Below are 27,261 nucleotides of genomic sequence, written 5' to 3'. Positions count from 1 at the left end.
CAGCAAGAAGAAATTCAACTTTTGTCTGTGGAAATGTAGTTTAAGTATAGCCAATCTCTACTTAAGCTATACTATATCATATATTTTTAGATAGTACACCTATGGGGTTGAAAAAAACAACAGACAAAAGTACAACATTTCATTAAACTTTCTAATTGACGGTCACAAGCAATTTCCTTTTTTTCTAGGTGTTGCATACAAGTTATCTGTGCATGTGTTTGGTTGTGACAGCTCATTTAGGCACACAGCCCCATGCAACTTTCATCAGCAAGCAATTGCAGAGAAAAGAAAGGGGTTGTGCAATATCAGCGCAGCACATTTGGCCAGCTGCTCAGCCTGGCCTCTCGCAGGTCTGCTGTGCAGTCTGGAGATTGAATGGTGACTCTCAGCAGCAGCTCAGACTGCATTTGCATTTGATGCAGACTTTAGTCGGGAGACCCAGCACCGCGGATGAACTCAGCAAAACTTTGGTGATCGGAGGTTAAGGCAGCAAAGACAAAAATAAACGGATAAAATACTTTCAGTTCGTTGCTTGAACCTGGTTGGAGTTAAATACGTAGTTTGGGCGGGACTCGTGTTGGGTGTATGTAGAAAATCTGTTAGATTGAATACGTGCAGGACGGGGACTAGGTTTCGGCGGCGGAGTAGCACTAGATCCACAGCGCCGCAGCAGACTACCGGTGCACAGTTCACCGCTGAGCTCCAGCCAGACGGAGTGCGCTAAAACGGGAGGGTTTAACTCCGGGATGCGTCGGTGTTTCGCTTAATAAACAACAACAATTTGTCTTTTGGCTAAATAACGCGTTCGCCTCCACTGTTTGGGCCGTTTTGCAGAACAGTTTCCGTGTTTTTCTCCTGACCCACCGGGACTTCTCGACACTGGAAGGACTTAAACTTAACTCAAGATGTCAATTTTGCCTTTCACTCCCCCCATTGTTAAAAGACTTTTGGGCTGGAAGAAGGGAGAGCAAAACGGACAGGAGGAGAAATGGTGTGAAAAGGCGGTGAAAAGTCTAGTGAAGAAGCTGAAGAAGACGGGACAGCTGGACGAGCTGGAGAAAGCAATCACTACCCAGAATATCAACACAAAATGCATCACCATACCGAGGTAAGCAGAGTGATGGGGACCGTGAACTCAGCATCACAGTGAATTTTGCTGAGTTGGATACTTTATACAGACGTTTAATTACAGCTTATTTTCAGAAAACAGCTCACATGTTATCCCAGTGTTTAGCTATAGCACCTTAACTCACATATGTATGGCATCCTCACTTGACTGACAAGTTCCCCTTCCTGTCTTGCGACAATATTAAAAACTCCTGCAAATGTTTAATTATACTGTATCATTGTGGCTAATGCAATGCTTAACGAGCTAGCAGTGGTCCATAGAGAAAGCTAGCAAATGTCAGTTAGCTTCAATGCAATCATTCATTAAGCCCAAGAGACGCTTTTTGTGCAGAGTTTTTTTTAATTGAAGTTTAACTGGAGTCATGTTGTTAAATAAGGATATAATGTGTAGGCCTAGCGAGCAACGCACATGCGATGCAGAAGCACCAATGGAGTCCATGTTATATAACTTGGCCTTAATCTGGGACACTTTCTAGCGCTGTGGGTTTGTGTGAGTGCGTGGGCTAGTCTGTGCAGCTGTCTCTCTCCTCTCAATGCATCTATGTAGGCTTAATTGTCTATCAAAAGAGTATTTTAACCAAAAATCAACTCTGACATTCAACATCACATTACTGCTCTTCACTATCAAGCATTCAGCTAACTTATAAACATCAGCTCTCTTGCCATAGTGACAGGATGATACAGGCAAGAGATGCTTTGTAAACACAAACCATGTCTGCCAAAAGAGTGTTAATTTTCGCAGATCTCTCTCAGAGTACACACTCCAATTTACAGCATGAATGGACTGTGTAGATATAAGAGGGCAGCATGGATTACATTCTCTACACTCACCTCCCAGTTTAATAACACACCTAGGAATTGTGGTCCACCGCATGTACAGTGTGAGTGTACAGCTGCATCGTAGAAGTCTCTTCTTCTATTCAAGAAAATATTGATCAAATATTCCCAGGTTCCAGCATACAACTATGTGGGAATAATTAACAGGTGTATCAGTAATAAAATAAGTCCTAAATGAGCCCCTGAAGACCAAATAAAAGAACAGGACTCTCACTATAGTGCAACAGAATTCAACAACCCCACAATAGAAACCCTCCAAAATAAGGATGACATTAAATGAACACCTCCCATCAACAATTTTAACAAAACTGAACCGTATGAGTTGCATGAAAGCTGGATTTGTATTAGTTTTATCATATTATATTTCAATAATTCCAGTCAGTTGATGAAAAATGGCAACGGAGTGTATGTTCACAGCTATTCTTAAGTTTCTTCTGATTTTCAAGTTATAAGTAACACATAAAGGCCTCGAAGTATTGCTTCCGTTCAGGAAAGTCTCACTTGCATGTGTGGTCAATGCAGATGTAATAGCTTACTGTGTGTCAGATGAATATTGAACCCCATTCACCGGGCACTCCCACATTCTTTATTGCCCCAAGTGTGCATATCACAGCCTGGACCAGCGTTCAGAGTTAAGCCTACCCGGAAAGTTAAATAATGTTTGTCATGATCCAGGTTTCATATTCACCACCACTAATGCAGAGGGGAAGAAGGGGAGTGTATTAAGATGACCCCAGATCAGATCTGGTTGTCAGTGTGGGCTAACAGTGTCCCTGGAGAGCTGCTGTTTCTATTAATTCCCCTGCACAGTGGCTCGCTGACAGCAGCTGCCTTCGTGTTCAGGCCTGTCCGTGAGGAGGTCAGCTCCTATCTCTCTGACACATGTACTCCCTGATGGGGCTCATCGCTACCCCTCTTGATGACAGTTTGCCGTGATGCTGAGTGCCGAGGGAAGCAGTCCGCTGTGCATAGATCCAGTCAATTGTTGCATCAGGTGGTGGATTAGCAGATCAAGTATCTGTCAGGGGAATTTCAAAGTAGGATTATGGCTATTGGAAATGAGGAAAACAGGTGATTCACTCATCACTGCGGATTCAGATATCAGATATCCTAGAGGGCCAAATACCAGAAGCTGATTTTGAAATCGAAAGGCTAATGTTTTCTAGTTCAGTCAGACAACTCACGTGTTTCTTAATATGTGTATTAGAAGCAGCATATAGTTTGAGTTTGGCGTCTAGGCTCGTGCCTCATCACTCCACAGATTTACAAAGAACATTGAGTGATGATTAGATAACTATCCCCCGAGCCTGTGGAAGCTGGGGTGGTGGTGGGGCAGGCGAGCAGCAGGAACATGAACGCAGCAATAGCAAGTGAACACAGCAGTGGCAGCAGCAGCATAGCGAGCCAGAGGCAGGAAGACCTGGCAGCTTAAATAGAGCGGCATGTTTAGGAGAATGTGTTTGGTTGGTTGTAAGAGGGGACGAGGTGCGTCACATGTTAATGTATGATTGGTGTTCGAGTTGACTGCATGAACTAGCTCGCAGGCTTCGCCCCATTTATGTCAAACAAAGTTACTGATGTTTATAGGTTTGGTCCAAAGTTAAGTCTGTCAAACCTACCTTGCCAAGTAGTAATATTTAGATGTTTAACAGATTTGGGAAAGCCAGATGTCAGTTTTTAAGTCTTTATTTTGCTAGATGACATTTTTAAAGCATCATCATGACAGTCTCTGGTTTGAAGCCACGGTATCACAACTTGGTGAGTTTGGTTCCAAGTTATTTCTGGATGTGGGTGGTTAGCGTAGGCAATGTGTCTGTATGTCACAATCTGTTTACACTGGAGATAATGTCTGTGTCCTATGAAAAAGTTAGTCACAGTCCCTTTGATTTACATTTCTATTTGAAGGCTTTCCCAGTATATAGTGCGTTGCCTATCAGTTGGGCAGAGCTTCTGCTTTATTTGCCTTTTAGGTCACTGAGGTTTTCACAATGAGCTGTTTTCACTTTTCCCTCACAAGTGAATTCTGGGGCTGCTGCCCAAATTCAAATCTTAGTCACTCAACAACAAGCAATTGTGGTGTTGACCTCCTCTCCCTCCCTCCTTTCCACCCTCTTTCTCCTTTTAGTTAGTCACAAACATTGGTGTGTAAAAGAACACGTCCCGACGGAACGTCGGCTCACGTCGCCTCACGTCTCCTGCGTCTTGGCCATGTTTCGCACTGGAACTCACCGCAAAGACTTCAGCCGACGGCCAAGTTGCACATACGAACTGCGCATGCGTGAGTGGCAATAACTCTCCTTACCAGCAGGCGGCAGTAGTGTGTATTCGTCCTTCAAAAGAGGCAACAACCGGAAGACAGACTGCGTGATACACCGAGAGAAGAAGAACAGACTGCGTGATACAAACAAACAACAAATAGCGTGTGCGTTCCATTTTCAATCTACAGCGAGAAGCTCATGGGGCTTTCCCGAGAGCTGGAGTTAAATGAAATCTCAGATTTGCCTTCTTAATAGTTTGTTTGGGTCCCTCACTTCCGTTTCGCTTCTCATGCACTGATTCGCTATCTGAACAGCCAATCAGAGTGATTTCTTTGGCCGTCGGCCTCCCGATTCAACATGTTGAATCGGTGGCGGAAGGTGTCGGCACGGCCGAAAAGACACAGCGGTGCAGTACACACCAATCTGAGTAGGGCGACACGACGCTCATCGACGGCCCGAGATCTATCGATGCCTAAAATCGGCTCGGTGTGTAAGGAGCTTTAGATGTGAAGTGTGGTGGCCAGCGTTTCCGCCAGGGGGGCGTCTTGCCATCATTTGACGCCCTTATTAAGCTCGGGACGCCCTGAATTCGAGCCGAGGGCGTCCAAACATTTTTTTTTATAATTCGAGAGAAGATCGAGAGTTTTTATCGCTGAAATAACGAAAAGGAAAAAGGACATCCCTCTATTGGAGGGCAAAGGAGTCTGGTGGAATTATTTTCGGAGTATTGAAGATCGTTTCCCGATAGCGGCGGTCCCCCCCCCCCCCCCCGCTCTCGGGGTGGACGCCCTCTCAGCCCTGGTCTGGTGGAAACACTGGTGGTGGCCTGCACCCACTGTTTGAATGTGAAAGCATGACTAACAATGTTGTTCAAGGAGACTTGTGTACATTTATAAACAAAAGACAGGTCTGTTTTATTAATATCTGTAGGTTGGTAGATTATATCTCAGATGGTTATACTGTAGCTGCCCAATACTAAATATTCTTGTGACTAGGGATGCTCCGATCGATCGGCCGCTGATCGATCGGAGCCGATACTCACTCTCTGCCGATCGATCGGTGCTCTCTAAAAATGCAGATCGCGAGAGCCGATCACATGATGTAAAATACATGACACTTTTCTCTGTGCGCGGCAAAACAAGCTCGCCAAAATGGCTTCACCAGTCTGGCACTATTTTAAGGTGTCCGAAAAAGAAAGCGGTATGCAACGTGTGTGAAGCAGAAATCCTGCAGCTCCACCCGCTGTGACGGACCGGTGAGCAGAGCAAAACACTCACTAAGAGTTAGACCTAACACACTTAGCTATTTTATCTACCTCTGGAACAAGCTAAACTAGTTATTAATATAGGTATTCTTCACTGTCGGGTCACTCATTACTGGATCAGCGAGCTGCATGAGACGATACTGACAGGCTGTCAAGAGAGAGGGGGAGAGGAAAAGAGAGCGCTTCCGCTAATTTCTCCCGTGTTATTATCCAAATTGAATGTAAACTTGAATAATGTACTTCATTTGAATGTAATAATTATGTTGGTTGTTGTTTGTGGAAGTGCCAGTGAATGAGCCCCATTAACTGAGTTTTGAACATCACTTTTTAAATGGAAGATCCCCATAGGCCCCGCCCACTCGATCGGATCGGCAATCGGTATCGGGCGATACTGATTCCGGCGATCGGCCCCAAAATTGGCGATCAGAGCATCCCTACGTTTATAAAAATAAACTTGCCTTACTTGTGACAAGCCCTCCTGGTTCACAGGAGCTGTGACTGCTGTCCGTCTCTTGGGCAGATTATTCAAATTAACCACAAAGTCAGGGTTAGAGGGAATCAGTCACATTGGTTTGATCGGTCAACAAAACACCAGATTTTGACACAAGAGGCCACTATTTGCGTTCTGTTTTCTAACAATAGTCATTGTTGATGGTAAAAATGGTTACATTATCTTTACCTCGATGATGAAGGTCCTATACCTTCTAAGGCAGGGGTCTGCAACCTTTTTGACCAAAAGAGCCATTTTGCTCCTTTTTCCAAAACATTTTTTTGTCTGGAGCCACAAAACATATTTCATAGTTTGTTATATCAGACAAAACTACAGTTTTTTTGCATTTATTAGGCTATTTATTACATGATATAAAAACTGTTAACCTCTAATAAGAAACAAAGAACTCTTATAAGGAGAATTTAAAATAATACACAGGCCTACTTTAAAATAAATTAAACACAGCACTTGTGGAGTCCTCTGCACATTTGAAGGAAAAAAAATATTATTAAAATGGGCCCACTTTGAAATAAATAAAACATATAGCTGCACCCTAAAAAGAGTTAAAGGTAGGGTAGGTAAGAATGGAGAAACCAGCTCGAGTGCGCTAGAATTTGAAAGTACACAACCGGAAAAAATATGCCTCTTCCTTCAGACTTTCTTACAGAGGCCCTCCTCCAACATACACGAACGCGCACATGACCAATGAGGGCACGAGATAAGTTTGTGCACAGATGGAAGGCTGACAGGCAGGTAGGCCATCCAGTTACTTTAGCCGGGTCGGCTAAAATGATTGGTTATGCTTTTTACAGCGCTACGGCTTCCAGAGATGAATTTTTGTATGTATTTATTGTCAAAGCATTTAATATATTCATTGCTATTGGGACGTTCCATGGAATATAACAAAAAGTGTTTTCTGAAATAAATTACATACCCCATTGAATTATGACTGAAGATCATCAGCTGTCTTCCTCTCCCTTGTTGTTCCTCGATACGTAAAGGCTGCAGCACCGTTGACAACTTCTCTCTACATATCAAACATACCGGTAAACCAGCATCGTTTGCTGTGAAAGCATATAACTCTGTCCACACAGAATTAAATCCTGTGTTCCTCTGATACTTTTCTTTGATGTATCCATAGTTCGCTCATCGAGCCGGGGGTCAGGTTATTCGCCTGCAAGAAAAGGCGCTCGCGCGGGACCGTAGCAGGATGTGACGCATATTTTAGTTGACCTAATTAAAACCGTTTTGTTTTTTATTTATGTGTCACAGTATCACCTCAAAATACAAGATACGAAACATTTTCAACCATGCAACAAAATATAAATAGTCCTACAAATACTTTATTTTATTTCCTTCTTATTTTTGTCTAAGCTCAAGGGAGCCAGAGCAGAGGGCTTAAAGGGCCGCATGCGACCCCGTGTTCTAAAGGAAAACTTTGGCCGATTTCAAACTCACTATTTGTCATTGCAGTTTGCATTTTTTAACTTTTTGTAATTTTTATTGCTGACTTAGTATGACACAAAACACTGACAGTAGATGCGGCTTCTGCCCCCATAACTTAGAGTATGTAACAACAAATACTTACTAGGGTTAGGCAATATATTGAAAATGTCCTACAGGCCATTGTCATTATCTACTGCAAATATATCCACGTCATCAGCAGAACCTTGACTCTCACAAAGCATGTTTCTTTTGTAACTAAGCAGCCAGACTAAAGCAGATTTAACACGCCTTTTCACATGCACTGTTTTCTGTTACACATGGACATTTTCATATATTTACCTTTTTGGTTGCATACTGTTTACAATAACACTTTAAGAAAGAACAATTCTCTTCTAAATGTATAATTAATAACTTAAATCAAATAAAAACTGAAAATAATAACTCTAAAGAAGCTAGTACCAACAAGTGTTCATTATTAGTTGGGGAGTAAAATCAGTTGAAGAATTGAATCTAGTAGTTTCAGACTTATACAAAACAACATATGCAATACTATTTTTGATAGATGGAAAATTAGTGTGATATTGACATTTATATTGGGCAAAAAAAGGCAAGTATTACACAGACATTGTGTAGTTACCTATCTGTAATGGTGCTGTCATGTTTAAACAGAGGCCGTATGGTATGACTGTGGAAGCCGAACAGTTAATAACACTAAGATGAACACAACAATGTTTCAGACTCTGTCTAAAAGTGGTTTAAAAGTTTACATAGGACTTGCAGAGCAGCAAAATGATCTACTTCAGTGGGAAGAAACGGGTAGTATATTCAGATAAATGAGTGTGTGTTGCGTGTATGTGTGTGTTATGTCTCTCCACAGAGCCTGGGGTAGTGGATTCCTTAACAGCTACCTACCCTAGCTTAGTCTGGGTTTTGGCCAGTGCTGGGGAGTGCTTTGGTCTTGTCCACACACATCCCTCCTGGCAGCAACACTGCAGTCTGATTCACAACGCTGCATGTCAGGGCAGGAGGGAGGCAGTGAAGGAATCCCAGGGACAGAAATAAAAGATGGGTTAAAACAAGAACACCACATAATGTTGACTCAGAATGAGAGTGACTGCAAAAGAGAGGAACCCTTACTCTTTACTCATATACACATTGCCAGGCATTCACAGGAAGAGACCTGTGTCCAAACGGTGTCTCTTATTAAGTGGGGTTTTGCTGACACTTTGGTTAAGAGGATTCTTTGTATTCATTTACTCAGGCTGTGAAAGAATGAGTGATCAAACCAGTGCTACACAATCATGTAGAGGTGTGTCTGTGATCCAGAACGTATCACAAGTCAGAACCAATAGATGCCAATCCTAGAGTAGTCTTGTGGTAATCCTTTAACAATAGGAAACATGCGGTTACCATTTTGAATCAAGTCTTGTTTACTTATTTTATTAATCAAATAGTTTTGAAATGGAACCAGTTTTTAACACTTTTGTAGAACACTTTGTTTTCTCTGAAGCTCAAAGACAGGTATTGGAAGAAATATCTCTTTGTTCTCATTACCAAAACTATATTATATTGTCTCTTCCCAGACCTACTACCGGGTTGGTACCAACATACAAGTGCATTTATCCGACAGTTTTTTATCCGACAGATTCATGCTATAGTGTATACTTCTATGGCATGCTGAGATGGGCAGAGAAGGTATGTCATAAAGGGTGACTACAGTGGAAAGAAATGGAGTTGGGGATTCCCAGTGTTGTGTCTGGTGCTGCAGGGGAGGGCCTGTCATCATAGTGGGGGATCTAGATTTAATGACACATAAATTACAGACGGTAGAACACAGGATAGAGAGAGTTAAAGTGATAGAGATGAAACAAGTTAAGAGGATAACAATTTGAAAGAGAAAGGTAAACCAGAAAGCCCAGGGTTTAGATGAAGGAAGAGAAAGAGACAACATATTTGGCAAGAGAAGGTAGGTTGGATTCTCAAGCTTATCAGAGGGAGACTGCGATTACTGTGGTTCGCATGCAGAAAAAGAAACACGATAATAGCCGAGCTGGGTTGTTTTTTCCAGCTAGACAGCAGTTCAGCATCACAAGAAGTGTGTCTGCAAGTGTCTGGATGATCAACTACACAAAGACACACTAACTGCAACTCCTGTGTTGGGAGGATATCGGGTGTACAGCTGTTTGAATGCCACACATTCATCCTGTTCATACAGTATGCACAGAGTCCGTCACATCCTGTCATTAGCATAGTTTGTGTATTATGTCTTTATCAATGCATATTTCCTCTCTGAACTGTGTTTAATCTTTTTATATTACCGTTATTGCCCAGTGAATCAGTTGTTAGTCATCATATTTGATGCATGCTGTGGTTCCTTGTTGTGGTCAGAGATGGTAGAATGATTGGTTTTGGTCTAGAGACATTTGAACACCTTGAAATGACAATTTATTCAAGTCCAAGTGGATCTGATCAAAATGTTAGGTTTGATCCAAACAACATTCTAAATAGTCACTTTAATTAACATTTGATACATGGAAGAAACAAGTGTTTGCAAAAATGATTTTAAAAGATTGATTGAGTATCATGTACATTAATCAATGAAGTATATTTGGTCCTTGCCACCGTGCTGTTATTCTCTCACCTCTATCTTCATCACACACACACACACACACACACACACACACACACACACACACACACACAGAGGGCGCCGTAAGGGGGTGAAAAGTTAGGACGATTCTAAGGGCCCGTGACTGACGGGCCCAAACTATTTTAGAACATTAAGAAAAAAAATGTTTAAGTAACATTTGTGATTATCTTTTCATGGGGCCCAAAATCCCTTGCGGTGCCCCTGCACACACACACACACACACACACACACACACACACACACACACACACACACACACACACACACACACACACACACTTGCTGAGGTAGCAACTATGACACCTGAGTCATCCGAGACAGCATTGTTGGACAGGGATACAGAGCGGGTCACACAGAGTTTATGTGTGCTGTCTGTCTGTGTGTGGTTGGCTGTCTAATGATGGTTTTAAGTTGCCCTTGAAGGTTGGGTTTAGGATTCCTGTCATTGTTTGATTTGGTTAATAGAAAGTGGATACTGCTCCACTAAGTGTGTGTATGTGTGTGTTTTTGAAGACTGAAGGAGCTATGTAATGATGTTTAATTTCTTGTAACTAAAGAGTTTTAACCTAAAAAAACTGAATGTGGCTTCACCTACTGCTTGTTTAGTGTTTGATAGACGGATGGTGTCATAATATTGTGATATAAAGACATTTTTAATACTGATATGACTGATGTTTAAAAATGAATAACAGCTATATATAAAAAAGAAGCACAATATGAATATGAAACTAATTTGAATGGTTTAAATTAACGTGTGTGTGTGTGGTGTGTGTGTGTGTGTTGTGGTGTGTGTGTGTGTGTGTGTGTGTGTGTGTGGTCGTGTGTGTGTGTGTGTGTGTGTGTGTTGTGTGTGTGTGTGTGGTGTGTGTGTGTGTGTGTGTGTGTGTGTGTGTGTGTGTGTGTGTGTGTGTGTGTGTGTGTGTGTGTGTGGTGTGTGTGTGTGGTGTGTGTGTGTGTGTGTGTGTGGTGTGTGTGTAGTGTGTGTGTGTGTGTGTGTGTGTGTGTGTGTGTGTGTGTGTGTGTGTTGTGTGTGTGTGTGTGTGTGTGTGTGTGTGTGTGTGTGTGTGTGTGTGGTGTGTGTGTGTGTGTGTGTGTGTGTGTGTGTCAGTTCAGAGGAATGCTCTCTGCCTGCCGGGGCCTTGAAGAGGGCGTCGGCTGCTGTTTGGTTTTCAGCTTGCTCCGCGGGTGGAGGAGGTTAGAGAGACAGCTCTGCTTTGACTTGGCCTTCTTATTATCTGCGGGGGGAGTGCATGTGCACAGCACGGAAACACACAGTCACACGCACACACAGACACATTCACCAGACAACAAGCCGGTCTTTGTGCTCCACTGGCCACTAACACCACCACCACGGCTGCTAAAGGGTGCATACAGCTGGATATGTACAAGAAAACAACTTAACGTGGAGTAGCAGTGGTTTAAAAGGAAACGTGGGGTTACTTTAACAACCCAAGTGCAAGTGAACAGATAAACAGTTTCTGACACTGAAAGTCCAACAGTGGTCCCGGACTCACTAGAAAGGAAACCCTGGTTGACAAAAGTCACCTGTTATCAAATAAATAATACGCTTATATTTTAAAACTCAAAAAATATTGAATCGATAACCAATACAACCAATGAGGTAAGCTGTGGGACTGACTAAGGGATTAACATCATAGACTGTATAAATTAACATTTGTTGGAAAAAGTACAACTGTTTTAAAGGAGGCTACACAAAAGTTACATTAACAGCCTTTTTTTAATGATAATATCAAAAAAGGCAATTTATTTTATGAGGGTGTCTGAAAACAGTAATCATTTAATCAGCGCTTAAGATAAGAGCAACACTTTAGGCAAAGGGGAGAACCTGAAACGTTTGTCTAGATATTTGCTCCCCTGACATTAAACTGTCAAAAACATCCAATTAGTAACACGAGGCTCCGTACCAACATCAGGATTGACTATTGAAATGTCTCCTGTTAAATGTTATTCTTCCAACATGCCAACTTCTAGGTTGTGAAGCATTAGCGTTATTTAACTATGTCTTATTGTATCTGGTCTGCTGGGAACCCTAGGTGCTCTGGTTTCCTCCAACAGTCCAGAAACCTGTATCTGTATGGCTCCCAGTGCAGGTTGGGATAGCCTCCAGGCTTAATGGATGAGCAGTAAAAACAATAGACGGATTACAAATGTCAAAAGAGTTGTTGAAGATGTCTACTTTTTACTTCTGAGTATTCTCAGTTGCACATCTGAGCTCACTACCTTAAATATAAACAGTGGGCTTATACTTCAAAACTCTGACATGAGCTAAAAACATATTGAATCAATAAACAACCAATGAGGTAAGCTTGGGACTGACTAAGGGATTAACATAGACTGTATATATAAATTACATTTGTTTCGAATAAGTAACTGAGCAAACGACTGTTTTAAAAGCACTACAAAAAAGTAACTGTAAAACTGTAAAGTCCACTGAGACAAATGTAACATTTGTGATATTGGGCTATATAAATAAACATTGATTGATTGATTGATAACTATCAGTCTTTTTTTAATAATAATATCAAAAACTTCCATTTAAGTCCCATGTAATAGTTCTGATGCGTCTATAACTATTAACTAATAACTATAGTTATAATATCGCAGTTAATGCTTAAACATTCAAAGTTGGACTTTTTAACCATTGGTCCAATGAGCCTACTGTAGGGAAAAAGCTGAAGTGGACTGTCCACTGTGCAGAGAAGTTTATTAATGACTTGAATCTGGAATATTTTCAACCATTCGTCATTTTGATGCAAGGGAGAGGGGCTGCTCAGCTCATTGACCATTAGCAGTAAAACTAATGGTTCCCAGTCCTTTATCGTCCCCCCGCTTTTTGAGAACTGTATTTGCCGTCTAGCCTCGCCAGTCGTCTGTCTGCTGGTTTCTTATTTCAAATCCCTCAGTGGTCCCCGATCACTGCGGCACGATGATATCACCTGTGGGTTACGTTCAGACTTGCTTTTCTCTCATACTCTATTCCTAGTTCTCATTTTTTCACACCCCGCTCCTGCTTTTGTAAGAAAAGGAGAAGGCTGATGGCTTTTCCAGAAAGAGTGGGAGGGGGGTGTGTGAAATACGTTCCTCTGTGTGAGTACAGGAATGGACTCACGTGCCAGGATTTTTGCCCTTTGAGCATTTTTTTTCTTTGATCAGTTGATCCCTGCTGCCCCATAATGATGACATATTTGTGTAAACCAAAAAAGTCTTGATAAGAAATTATTTGAAATCAATTTGGAAATCCACTTTGAGGAAATATCCATGAAATGAAAAAAATACCTTGACCAATACTAACTGCCAACTGTCCCTTCACCATCAAGGACAAGAAAGGGGAACGTTTTATCTAGCTATTCAGTTTCATATTACATGTTAACGGCATTTGCGCACTCTGACTTCAGACTGTAACATTAGCTCAGACTCATCGTTGTCATTGGACTAGCCCCAAAAGTGCTTCCACAGTTTCATAATGAAATGATAATATTTTAACACTTGCGCGGGGTGCTAGTCAAAGTCAACTTCATTGTCAATCTTTCAGTTTGTGTGTACAGCCGGAGAGATCGAAATACTGTTTCCCACAATCCCGAAGATACAAAAAACAAATATATATTTAAATAACAAGATATACATATAACACACCTGTTAAGCACAATCTGCCCAAAAGATTCAAAAAAGCATTTCAGGGACAACTCCTCCCTCGAACAAACTTAACTGGGAGAGAAAGAGAGGGAAAACTGCTACTGTATCAACTTTTAGTTTAATGTTGATGTCAGTCCTCCGGTTGCAGATTCTTTGAAGCTTGCACAACAAGTAATGGATTGGACAGTCCCATGAATGAAAAATGAATTCAAGCTGGGGGATAGCTGCAGTAGAAGATATAGCAGTTTTAAGGAACATTAAATGAGCTTTGATAACTTAAACTTTATTGCAGCCACTTCTCCAGAGTTAGTGAATGATTTGTGTCTTCACATGTTGTTACTGGAAGACAGCGGCTGACGGGGAAATGTCATTTGTCTGCAGCTCCTCTTGGTCATGGCTTCACAGACTGGCCACAGACTTTATGAAAGGCACAAAGGCCAGTTCAGCACTTCACCCCCCCCCCCCTTCACTCGGTGCTGGGACGGAGGCAGGGCAGTCAGGATAGTGGGACAGACGGAGGAGGTTGGGGGGGGGGTTTAGGGGCCCGTTCACAGACACTCTGAGCTGCCCTGAGCTGCTGAGACAGCCTGCCTGTCCTATTGTCCAGCAGCACCCTCCTTTCTTTATCCATCCTCCCCCCTGTCCCCCCCCCCCCCCTGTGCTCTCACAGGACAGATTGTGACTAGAGCTCCGGATGTTACATGCACTTGCAGACATGTAAAGTATCCCAAACCATTTATTTTAATTTTTGTTTTTAACACTTTTTGTTGGAAGACAACAGAAAATCAGAACCAACCAAGATGGAGAGTTATTTGATTTCCTTGGAATTAAACAACTTACCAAGCGGTAACAGTTGCAGCACAGGATCAGGTCATAAACTACAGGTTGTGCAACTCATAGGGATGTGAATGAAGTCTAAGTCTGATTTATTGAGAAATCATGATCATGAGCTTTTGTTTTTGTCTAGGTTGTTTTGTGGTTTAGTTGTTTCTATTTATTATATTGATTGGTCACTGTGCTGTACTGCAAATGTCCCCTTTCCGGAAGAAATATTTGTAAAAAATCAAGTTGATTTTCAAAGGCGTTCAGCTCCCTTACTGTCAGCTGGCATCTGTTGAGTGAGCGTGGATCACATTTGAATTTGAAGCTTGGCAGAGGGTTTTAAAAAGTCTATGTCAAAAGGTCCTCAGGGAGAGTGTGTGTGTAAGTGTGTGTGTTCAGAACTGCTCGCACCATGGTCAGCCTGGACACACACACATTGTATATGTTTGTGTCTCTGAGAGTAACTGGGCATGCCTCTGAGTGTTTGTTTTGCCCCCTCCTTCCTGAGCTCAGTGAAGCTCAATCTGCTCTGTCTAGGTCTGCTTTATGAGTCAGTCACACACACACACACACACACACACACACACACACACACACACACACTTTCACATGCAGCCGGACCCTCCTTTCTTACTTCAGCACTCGACAATATAACTTTACTAGATGACAACTTATCTTCCCTTCCCTCTCTTTCACTGTTGTTTGCACTCTCTTCACAAATCCCCAATGTTCACATTTATATACAAATGTATTCTTTAAAGCTACATTTATTTGTACATGACAATTCTTTGCATCAGATAATCCATTTAAGGATAGGAAACACTTCTCTCAACCATACATACACACACATACAGAAACGGCATGTGGAGTTTGTGTACTTCCCCTTCAGACAGAAGATTACTAACATAATTCAGTTATTTGATGTTACTGTTGCTCATACCTTTGTGTGATTGCGTGTGTGTGTGTGTGTGTGGGTGTGGGTGTGTGTGTGCACAGACAGATTGCGTCCCACACCATTCGCAGAAATGGAGCTGGTTTTGTGTAACGGTCAGGTTCAGCCATGACACTTCGGGTCATGACACACCATGATGTTGACACAATTTCCCCTGAGGCCAAAAATCTATACCAATTTGTCCCTTTCCCTTTTTGGACATCAATTTCCCTCGGACTGTCTCTTGCCAGAGAAGCGTGGAAGCTTTGGCTCTTGTTCTCAATCAGAAGGGTATCGAGATGACCTAAAGATGTCATCTCGTCACCTTGTCATCTCGTCACCTTGTCATCTCGTCACCTTGTCATCTCGTCACCTTGTCATCTCCCTGCAGATGGAATTCAAAATCAATGCAAGTCTGAAAAGTTGACGGTGGTATGGATACTTTTTGTTTAAAAACTTTAAATATGTTAAACACATATTTATTTGGTTGTAACAACTATAAATAATAGCAATTAGATAAATACATGAATATATGCTGACAGATGAATAACTATAAACAAGTCTTTTTAGTAATTCAATGATTAGACTCTAGGAATTGATTGATAGTGAAATTATGCATTTGTTTTACAGTACCACACAGTAGACTGCTGCGTAAAATATGTACACACAATTATTTGGCAAAACATGCTGATGGCAGCCTTCAACCACAAATTATACCTTATTGATTCAGAGGTTTAAAAACTTGCAGCCAGGATTCTTGGAAGTCTTCAGATCCCACCCATAAACACCCAGCTGGGGATTTGGGGTCACAGTAACAATTTAATACAATAAAACTACTATATGAGAGAGTAAACCGTCATGGTTTGTGAACGCTATGGATTGTATACCATTTAATAAAGATACCATTGAAGTTTCTTACTATGAGTAATGGTATGAAGCAATGCTACGAATGGTTTCCTGTTCTGTTGTAATTGCTAAGTTTGTGCCGTTAAGTTAATATCTGCGATTGTTGTGAACGTCTGTCTGTGTGTTCACTGCGTTTGCCTCGTGCATCATTTTTTTCATTGTAGCTGGGATTCAACTGTCTTTGTGTTTCATTCATTTGGTCCAATCATTTTAATACAAGGTTGCAAATCAAGGACCAATTCGTTTTAATAAAGGAGTGACAACATATTTAGGTGACTATTGAGGTGACTTAAAAAGATCACATCATTCACGAACTGAAACCAAAAAACGATGAATTGTGGTAAGGGGAAATGGAACCAATAAATCACAATACATGCTAAACACAGGAAAACGGCATTAGACAAGAGGTACACCAGTCACGTCAAGTAGAACCTCAGTAACATTTACTGAAAAACATCAAACTATATGTTACTAGGTACAATTCAACTTTAAAAAGTTGACATTATTAGCAGTAATATTTATCGCAGTTTCTGAAATCTGCCTGGTTTTCGATGCTCCTAGCCATGATGTCACAGATTTGTATCATTATGAATATACTGTTGCTCACTTCCCTTTTTTATGTGTAAGCTGTGACAACCTGCATGGTGTTGCTTTAGCTCATTCTGAAATATAATAATGTTACACCAAGCAAAAGCTTTAAAAATAAGACATTCTTTACAAAACTGAATGTAAAAAGCGTTGGACACCGAGTCAGGTTTCTATTATTTCTGAAGGAAAAACATTGCTGTTTTATGTGTATTTGATTACAAATAATAGCTGTTGTCAACTTTCACTTCTGTTATAGTGGCTACTGGACTGCTAAATAAAGAAATGGCTTTAAAAATGTTTACAAATGATGGCAACTGTATTCACTGTATGGGAAATCTTATCATGCAAGTATTTAAGAGTGCACTCCGCCTCTCACTTTCAGGCTGTTTTGTATCCTCTTGTAATACAAAACAGCCTGTTTTCCTCTTCAACTGTACAGTATGCTCTTGTGTGCACTAAACGTACTCAGACACCCTTTACAAATTCAAGGCTCCTCCCCCAAACACACACTCTCCACAGTCCATTTGAAAGTACAGAGGACTTGAATAAAGGCCTTTGCCATGAAAAAGTCAAACACTATTCTCTGCTTGCAGGAAGTACAATGGCTGACCCAGATGGGGCTCTGCTGAGAGTTCAGTTGTTTGTTTTTTTGTGGACTGACATTTGTCCTTCAAGGGCTTTAGCTTACGTCTGTGACCCCTACTCTGCGTCTGTGTGAGAGTGAGTGGGTGAGACAGATAGATAGAAAGGACATAATGGTCATGGCCTCTTGCATAAGATGACAAGTGTGTTTTTGGGTCAATGTGCTCAGAGATTAAAGGCTACATGCCCATTATCACAATCTGTAGTGTCAAACAATAACTCATTACTATCTGGAAGCCTTAACCATCATCCTGTATACAAGATGAGTGCAGATGTTAAACAACACAATGAAACTCCTGTTATACACACATGAAATCTCAAAGGCGGATGTTTATTCTAAGACATCGCCTCATAACCGGCGCCCGCACAGCTGGGATTCTCATCAGCAGGAGGTCGTTGTCAAAGCCCGGAGGAAAACAATAGTAAACACATGGTGCTAAAGATGATTTGGAGGACAGAATTGTCTCTTAAGTGTGAAAGAAAGATCAGAATACAAGTGAGTTTATTATATGGCTGTGCATTGGCAAAATCTGGCTCTACCATAAATACATCATGATACAGGTATTCAGTATTTCATTTGAAAGGTTATTGACGAACATCTCTGCTTCCTCCTCTCCTCCCGCCTGCAGGTCTCTGGATGGCCGCCTGCAGGTTTCCCACAGGAAAGGTTTGCCTCACGTCATCTACTGCCGCCTGTGGCGCTGGCCCGACCTGCAGTCCCACCACGAGCTGCGGGCGGTGGAGCTGTGCGAGTACGCCTTCCACACCAAGAAGGACGAAGTGTGTGTCAACCCGTACCACTACCAGAGAGTGGAGACGCCTGGTACGAGCTGGAGTGCCTTTATCTCTTCTTATCATTTCCTCATAGAGTTTTCCAAGTATTTTTATGGATGACGTTTGTCTAGATTTATCTCATTTTGCTGTGAGGGCCCTTTTCTCTAAAGTTATGAATTTACAAACTTTAAGTGACTTGGTTGTATATAGAGAGCTAATCAAATACTTCCCCTGTTATTTACTACACTGTTTATTTATGTTACCCAGACATGAAACTAATCACTATTGCTATTTTCTAATAACTACTTGTTGTGTTTGTCTACGTGTCCATCCTACAGTCCTCCCCCCTGTGTTGGTGCCCAGACACACCGAGATCCCCAGTGAGTTCCCACCTCTGGATGATTACAGCCATTCGATCCCAGAAAACACCAACTTCCCTGCAGGCATTGAGCCCCAGTGCAACTACATACCAGGTACTAATGCTGCCTAACATGGATCCCACCCAGAAACTCCTTCACATCATAACTTGGATTCAAATTATTTACAAAAAGTGTGATTATCCAATGTATCCCAGGGTCAAACGGTTAACATAAACATAGCTCGTTCACTGCAACACATCATCACTCTACCTATCAAAAGTTCTTCCTAAGAGAAGATTTTATCCTGCGGACCAGAAGTAGTTCAGATGTTTGTGGTCCATGCTTTTAGTAAATCCAATCTTTTGTTTCTCGGTTGAGCTCTGACAAGCCTCGCTCTTTCCCTGCATTGTCACTGTAAAAAATAATTGACTTATATAATTAGTTGTGGTTCTAAGTGCCTTCACCCCTTTCAGTCTGACACAGTGATAACACGTTAGCATCCGATCTAAACGGTTCAACAATTGTTATTTAACATACTCCCACCTCACAATCAGTTTTAAACAGATCATTAAATTGTATTTTATTTGATGTTGATTGAATGTTGTAGATTGACAGTGTTTTTGTCTTCTTCTGTAGTGTTTCAATCAGCCAGCTACTATACGTATACAGCAGACATTTGCAAATGATATATTCGAAGGACCTTGAACTCAAGTTGTTGCGATTGTCTGTTTGTTTTTGCGTGTTTCAGAAACGCCACCTCCAGGTTACCTCAGTGAGGATGGAGAGACCAGCGATCACCAGATGACCCACAGCATGGACACCAGCTCCCCAAACCTGTCACCTAACCCTGTATCACCCACACACAGCAACTTAGGTAAATTGTGTTTATGTGTCTCTGTGTGTTTGTGTACTTCTCTGTCTGCATGCCTTCACTTACAGACACATTTTTAAATAGTGTATTTCCCCAGTGGGAATACTTTGTTTGATCTGAGTCGGTTTTCTTGTAAGAGGAAACCAGGTGATGAAAGAAGCCTTTGTCTTCGCTGTTGAACAGGCCAAGACACCATTCAGCCCTCTCTGACTTCAATGACAATATCTGTTGTTTATTATATCAGTACGGGAAAACTCCAGGGGGGCCTGTCTGGAAAGCCTCTGGTTGAATAACAAAATCACACAAGTTTCATTTGGCAGCAGACTCCAGCTCTGATCTGGACTTCAAAGCCAAGGACGAAATGTTGAGGTTGTTAGAGAGTTGCCATGTTGAGGGGAAAATAGCAAATGACCAGAACCAGTGAAAGTTACTGAAAATGATCTTGGATAGGCCTGTCATTTGACCATTTTGGCTCCACGTCCCACCAGTGAGGGTTAAGTTTCCACATTAGGTCTGGTAAAAGCTTCTGGGAAGCAGCGTATGGATTTGACATTTTGTGACGCAAGCTCGGCCCGAATGTTTTCTTTGGTTAGGTTTTTCTCCCCCTTCAACATCTACCTCAACCCCTTTTCTCCCCACATGTACCTCTTCCTTGCTTCAGTTGCTCTTCATTTTAATCCCCTCTATTCTGTTTTCTGCAATTATTTCTCTGATTTGCACTTCTTATCCTCTAAACCTTGAATCCTGTCTACTGTAAGGCATTTATTTTCTGTATTATTTCAAGTATATTCACAGCCTCCCTGATATCTAGATTGTTGTTCTGAGTTCGGTCTGATGATGAAAGCGAACTGTATCTTTCTCCCTCTCTGTGTCAGACCTTCAGCCAGTCACATACTGCGAGCCGGCCTTCTGGTGCTCTATTTCCTACTACGAGCTGAACCAGCGAGTAGGAGAGACCTTCCACGCCTCCCAGCCCTCGCTGACAGTGGACGGCTTCACGGACCCCTCCAACTCAGAGCGGTTCTGCCTGGGCCTGTTGTCCAACGTCAACCGCAACGCAGCTCTGGAGCTAACGCGCAGACATATTGGTACTGTGGATTTTACATCCGCTCTGCACATATGATTGGTTTAATACCAATAACGAACAATACATCCCTCTGCATTTGTAATTTCTCATAACTTCATTTTAATTTCTTCAAGGCCGCGGGGTGCGGCTGTATTACATCGGAGGAGAAGTGTTTGCTGAGTGTCTCAGTGACAGCGCCATCTTTGTCCAGAGCCCCAACTGTAACCAGCGCTATGGCTGGCACCCTGCCACCGTCTGCAAAATCCCCCCAGGTCAGTGTGAAGCTGAAACAGACGTTTTTTTCCCCATGTGCTCACAAATAAAATAATACAGTTGTGTTTTCCCTAACTGAGACAGCTAAATGTAACCAATGGGGCACCTTTTTGAGACATCTTTGTTTGTATGTCTATAACTGCCTACTACTATTTAATTATTATATATCATTATTCTATTCTATCTACTATACTATATAACTGCATATTACTTTGTTATTATTTAAATGTGTAGGTTAAATACATTATTGCGGTCAAAAAAAGTTTTTAATAAAACCTTTGTGGAAGCATATTAATATTCAGAGCATTACCCATCCATTACCCACAATGCAGTGTCGCTGCAAAATGCTATACTGTATACCAGGGGTGCCCAACCTTTTTTGAACCGAGAGCTACTTTTAAAGTTGCCAGTCTGCCGAGATCTACCAGTCCAAATAGAGAGGCGTAGCCATTACTGACAGCCTACTACCAGGTAAATACACACTTCTACTTGTATACAACTGACCTTTGTACGATTAATACCTCACAAAATACTGCAGATCCTTTATCTTACCTCTTTCTAATCTACACACATACAAGTATTTAACTGAAGTTACACAACAGTGTTGTTGATACAGAGTTGGAGTTTATTCACACGTCACCACAGTGGGTAATGTTTTCAAGAAACATTGAACAGTGCTGCCACATATGACACAGGGAAAAAAGAAAAGACTCTGAACCCTTTATTTGCCATTATATAAAAATAGTGTTGCTACAAAAGTATAAATGAGGCTTACTAATAAGACAACTCAGATCTGAAGCTACACAGGAATCTGCTGCCAAAGTGCAATAAAAAAGACAAAATTAATAGAATCAAACCCTTTTTTGTTGCATTTTAGTAGAGTATACAAATAAATGCCTTTTAATAGGATGCAAGCAACAGTTTCTTAACCTGAATTGATAATAGACTATAATCAATTTAAGTTTGCATTCTTATACCATTTTGTACAATAATTATAATGACTAAGTTCAAACAAACTAAAACTCACAGCTGATTAATAACGGTATCCAACTTGAGTTTTTATTATATCAAAAACCTGTTGAAATGCTACTGTTATTGTTGTTGTTTACTGTCCCCAAAAGCCTCCAGGAATGCTTCTTTCACAACTTCGCCGTCTTCGAAAGACTTCATGTGTTTCGCAAGAACGTGACTGACACGATAAGATGCTATGGTAGCAGCCTTGCTCTTGTTGTTGGGCCTGGTGAAAATGGACTGCTGTGCATTTAGCTGTCCTCTCAGGCCCCTCCCCTTTTGGAGCGTAGGGCAGAATTAGGAGGGAATTCCGTCTCGTAGCGTTTGTGCACTGTTTTGAAATGCCGCTCCTAAATTACCCTTCTTCGATAAAGCCACGCTCGCATTGCAGATGAGACAGATGGACTTTCAATTGGAATAATCATCCTCCCACTCGGGGTGACAATTATATATTTTGGGCTCTTTTGCTTCTGCCATAATTGCGGTCTTGTGTGTGTGTGCGGACTGTCACTCCTGTTGACACGGACAACGTCAGCGAAATAGTGCCCACTGCCCACCAGCCACGCCCCGACACATGGGGTCACGCCGGCCAATCACAAAGCTTTGATGCGTTCAAGTGCATTATTCTGGCACAGGAAGATTATGTTACAGGACATTAACGATAAAACAGAATATTGTTGTTCTATTTTTAGACACATCTCGCGATCGACTGGGAATCTCCCCGCGATCGACCGGTCGATCGCGATCGACTGGTTGGGCACCCCTGCTGTATACGATGAGTTTTAGCCAACCCTCTGTCTCCAGTATTATGTACGCTAATGAATAAAGTGAGAGCAAAGTGATTGTGACCAGTTGGTGTGGCTTCACTCTTGTTTGTGTGTTTGCTTTCCTTCTCTACAGGATGTAACCTGAAGATTTTCAACAACCAGGAGTTTGCGGCCCTGCTGGCCCAGTCGGTCAACCAGGGCTTCGAGGCTGTCTACCAACTCACCAGGATGTGCACCATCCGCATGAGCTTCGTTAAGGGCTGGGGAGCCGAGTACAGGTGAGCTGTTGACACACATCAGCTGTGGTTCAATGACAACCAATGACTTTTTCTTTCTTAACGGTAAACCAGAGCTGAACTGCTTAACCGGATGATAAAACCCTCAACCAACTTGTCAGAAGCAGCGTTGTGCAAAGTCCTTATCAAGCTCTTATGTAAACACAGACAATAGAAACAAACAGTATGTGAATCACATCCCACAGTCCGGCCGCCCCCGCTCTCAGGCATCTGCTCACACTCGGGTGAATCCGGTGCGTGACGTCGCCGAGCCCTCATCAATAGAAATGGGCCCCAGACCATTTTTAAGCAAACACACATGTGCTGTGTCAAAAAGAATTGTCAGACTTTCCCTCCCTCTCACCCTCCCTGTTTTCCATACAGTGTGACTCACTGATAGTAAGAAAAGAGGAGACTGAATACACGAGGAGCTGCTGATTGGCTGAAAGTCGGCTCGGCACAGGAGATTTCCTCCAGGGGAAACCTTTGCACTGAGAGCGACTGCCTACCAGTCCTGTCCAGACTAAATGCTGACATGTGGAGACACTTAAAAACAGGATTCAGGTTACTGGAGCAGCCAGCCCACAGCTCACTCACTCTCTCCGTCTGCTTCACTGCTGGCTCGCCGTTGTTTTTCTTTAAACTCTTTTGTTCCTTTTTCCTGTTTAATCATTTTTAATCTACTTAAAAAACATAACCAGAAAAAATGAAATAAAAAAACTATAATTGTTGCACCAAATGAATTCAGATATAAGCTGTGTTGCCAGCACTCATCAAACAAACCACATAAACCAGAGGGAAATCACGCAGCTGGCAAGTGTCTCCGTTCATCTGGCTCGCCAACGCCTAAATTAGATGTATAACAACATACAGGATACATTTTGCCTGCTGTTGTTCTTGGCATTGACTGAAAGATTATGGTGTTGGTTATTTGATTCGCCTCAAAACATGGGGTTTGGTTTATCACTAAACCAGATAAAACATTCAGTTTTACATGATTTGTCAGAAAAGATGGCAAGAATTATTTCCCTGGCTGAGGAACACTGTAACCAGAACTCTTTTGGAAATATAATCCCTCTTTTTTATAGCTAATACAAACTGCTTTTTTTCCTACAGTGTCTGCAATGTGTTGTGCAGCTGATGCTGGTCTTTCCCCAGGCACTTCAGGCATAAGAGCTGTCACTTAGCTCCACTTAGACTCATACATTATATTACTATGGACACTTTTGCCTCTCCTCTCGTCTGTGATAAAAGCAGAGAGGGTTTTCGTATGAACGCTGTGGGGAATCAGGCAATCACCAAAGGATATGGAGGTGAAGAGGTTGAATGTCTGGAAAGGTTTTGTTTATTTTGCCTCTTCTAAGGTTTATCTTTTACTATAATGAAGAACAAATGTGTCAGTGGAGAAACCTTATCATCACTTTGTACATCCTTAAGTCTTTCAGAGGTGTGTATATAACAAAGGTGACCAATGTTTATGAACAAAACCTCCTACTTTAAGTTTACCTCCAAACATTTGCTCTCAACAGCTTTTCCCTGTAGTCAACACATATCTGTGCTCTCCTGTGTCTCCCAGGCGACAGACGGTGACCAGCACCCCCTGCTGGATCGAGCTGCACCTGAACGGCCCCCTGCAGTGGCTCGACAAGGTGCTCACACAAATGGGTTCTCCCAGCATCCGCTGCTCTAGCGTCTCCTAGGGAAACCCTTCATCCTCCCACTTCCTGTCAGAGACTAAAAACACACAGACTGCATTCAGGCAAGAGACGCTACACAACTACGGAAAGACGATGAGCCCCCCCCCCACCCTTACCCGATTCAGCCAATCCTCAGTCTGTAACTCAGTCCTTCCTCCCCACCCGCTGTCAGTAGCACTTTTTATATTCATGTTGTTTGTGGCGAAAGGGGACAAGTGCATTAAAGCAGTACCAGGTTAGTGTGATCTCCACATTATGTCCAGATTTATTGTAATGGCAATGAATAAGTGCCAGAAAGGCTGTAGCAAAGGGAGGAGTTTATTTCTCATTGGAAGAGATTCTTATTTCTTTACTCTTTTGTTTAAATTTCATTTTTCATAATTTTTACATTTTATTTTGTACAGATGTTATAGTGAAAAGTGGATATAAAAAATATTTTTTTTAAGCATTTATTTTGTAAAGCATGTATAATTATCATGTGTTATGCATTTCACTTGACTTTGTTTCTGTATTTGGGCATTTGATAGGTTATGAAGACATTTACAAATGTGACCCAGTGAGATAGATTGAAAATGAATAATATAATGGCAATGTTCAACCGCCATTTGTAAACACTGTGAAGGAATATACTGCAAGCCTAGTAACCACATTTGTTTACGTTTTCATACTGTCATATGCAGCCTGTTATACAAATAACACAGTGTCTCAACAGATAAGAGTTTCCAGAACAAAGCCCAAACCCATATATCAGTTATATCACTGTTCAAATGTGATCAGGAGGATGGTGCCCTTAATTAAATGTTAATACGCTAGTAAAGTGATGTCGGAAAACTACATTTTATTACAGTTGTAGCTTACAGCTGTCGTGGATTTGTCAGAAGATTATATGAAATATATCCTGTATTCATTTCAGGAAGATTTGCCAATTTGCTAAATAATTTGCAGCTTGTGTATTTGTGTACTAGGTATGATTTACACAGAACTTGAAAACATCTCACATACTTTGCTGTTCTGTACACTTTTAGTTAAATTATACATTGTACACAAAGTATAGGTGGAACACTTGTGTGTGCTGTGCAGAGGGCTGTGTAAAGGGAGCAGGAAGATGCCTTTGCTTTTTTAATTTTCTCTCTCAGCAGTCCATAACATTGGTCTTATTTTTGCCATCAGTGATATTGAATTTTTGCACACTCAGGACCGTGAAAATTACAAACAGCTGAATTATGTACAGAAATCAGTGAAAAGGACAGATTCATGACTCTTCAGACGTTAAAGTCTATTTTGCTACCAATTATTTTTGTAGGAGCGTAAAATGATAACGTGTTTTTGCATACACATGAAAAAAACAACTGCTCCAGATCTGGGGATGTAACTTTGTATTTTTCTACATGTGAGGACGAGGCAGTTTCAGGACAAAGCACAGCTCTTTACAAAGGGACATGTTTAGATGGGCAGAGGCATGTAAATAACAGTAGCTTCTCAAAGTCTGATGTCCCTATTTTTTGTTTTGTTTTAGGTATATGTACATGCAGTACATACATGTGATATATTGCCACCGTTAACCTTTATAATGTTGATGGTTTTGAAACGGGCAAATTAAAACCTGAAAAAGAAAATGTTGAGAAAAGCTTTTTGCTGATAGAAAAGCAGAGTCTTAGCTTTGGCCCCGTTTCCTTTCAGCTGCCCACTGTGGTGGAAGTGGATCGATTTCCTTCTGGTTCTATAACACTGAACAAAGACACAGTGGGTAAACACGGACAATATTTTGAATGGTTTTACAGTACTTATTTACATTAACCCAGCTATTGATGTTAATGTTAGCCCGTGGTGCTAGTCTTTAACATTTATAGGGACTCTAGAGAACAGCCAAGCCATACGATTTTACTGAAGAAGCCAAAAGATTTTTGATGTCTTTTTAAATGATCATGACTTTTAAACCCTAAAACTGTAAGGTGGGATGGTTTCAGAGAAAGTAGCATCTACCAATCTGAGACAGCTCGCCATAGAGCTTCTAGGGTCCTTGAACGCAGCATTTGTTACCCTAAATGGCTCTTTTTAACCCAATGGAGGGTTGAACATTTTTGAAAAAGAGAAAGATTAATTTTGATGGAAATTGCAATTGGAATGTTATTTACGATATTGAGAGGAAAATAGATTTTTAAATGTGAATGGTGGGATAATTTATGACTATCTGCTCCTTACAAATATATTTCTTAAATCTGTATGATTTTTATTTTGATAAAAATGCAGATTAATTATTCAGACCTACCCCATAGTCAATGTAATAAGTTGGTTATATTTTGCAAGCAAATGTTTCATTTATATAAACTCAAGTCATAGTGAGACTTCCCGCCTTGTTTTAAGTGTTCACTGTTATCGTTATTAGTTGTGATTTATGTATGTGCTCTAAATTGGTCTTTTTAGATGTCTTGTATACAAATATACCCTTTATATTTCTCTGCCTATAAAAAGTGGATGTGATGCTTTATATGTGTGTGTATTATTGCTGGTCTATGAATAAAATATATATCTTGTGGTGATGAAACTGTAAA

At 41.3% G+C, this 27,261-nt stretch overlaps 1 protein-coding gene across 3 annotated transcripts; it reads left to right on the top strand.

Moving 5' to 3' along the window:
- The first annotated feature begins 371 nt into the window (after positions 1-371).
- On the top strand, positions 372-27,261 carry smad3a (SMAD family member 3a). 3 transcript variants are annotated; one of them, XM_034221188.1, is made up of 8 exons: positions 372-1,108; positions 18,246-18,439; positions 18,729-18,863; positions 19,498-19,623; positions 20,496-20,708; positions 20,821-20,958; positions 22,871-23,015; positions 24,589-27,261. In XM_034221188.1, exons 1-8 carry the CDS (start codon positions 906-908, stop codon positions 24,710-24,712), a joined length of 1,278 nt encoding a protein of 425 aa, XP_034077079.1. In that variant the 5' UTR covers positions 372-905; the 3' UTR covers positions 24,713-27,261. The 3 variants fall into 3 exon arrangements, with proteins under 3 accessions (XP_034077079.1, XP_034077081.1, XP_034077080.1); XM_034221190.1 differs by lacking the exon at positions 372-1,108 and adding an exon at positions 15,575-15,912; XM_034221189.1 differs by lacking the exon at positions 372-1,108 and adding an exon at positions 15,967-18,112.

This window comes from Gymnodraco acuticeps, unplaced genomic scaffold (assembly GCF_902827175.1).
Source record: "Gymnodraco acuticeps unplaced genomic scaffold, fGymAcu1.1, whole genome shotgun sequence".
Classification (NCBI taxonomy): Eukaryota; Metazoa; Chordata; class Actinopteri; order Perciformes; family Bathydraconidae; genus Gymnodraco; species Gymnodraco acuticeps.
Note: the sequence above shows the minus strand (reverse complement) of the source record. Positions and strands in the feature narration are given on the sequence as shown.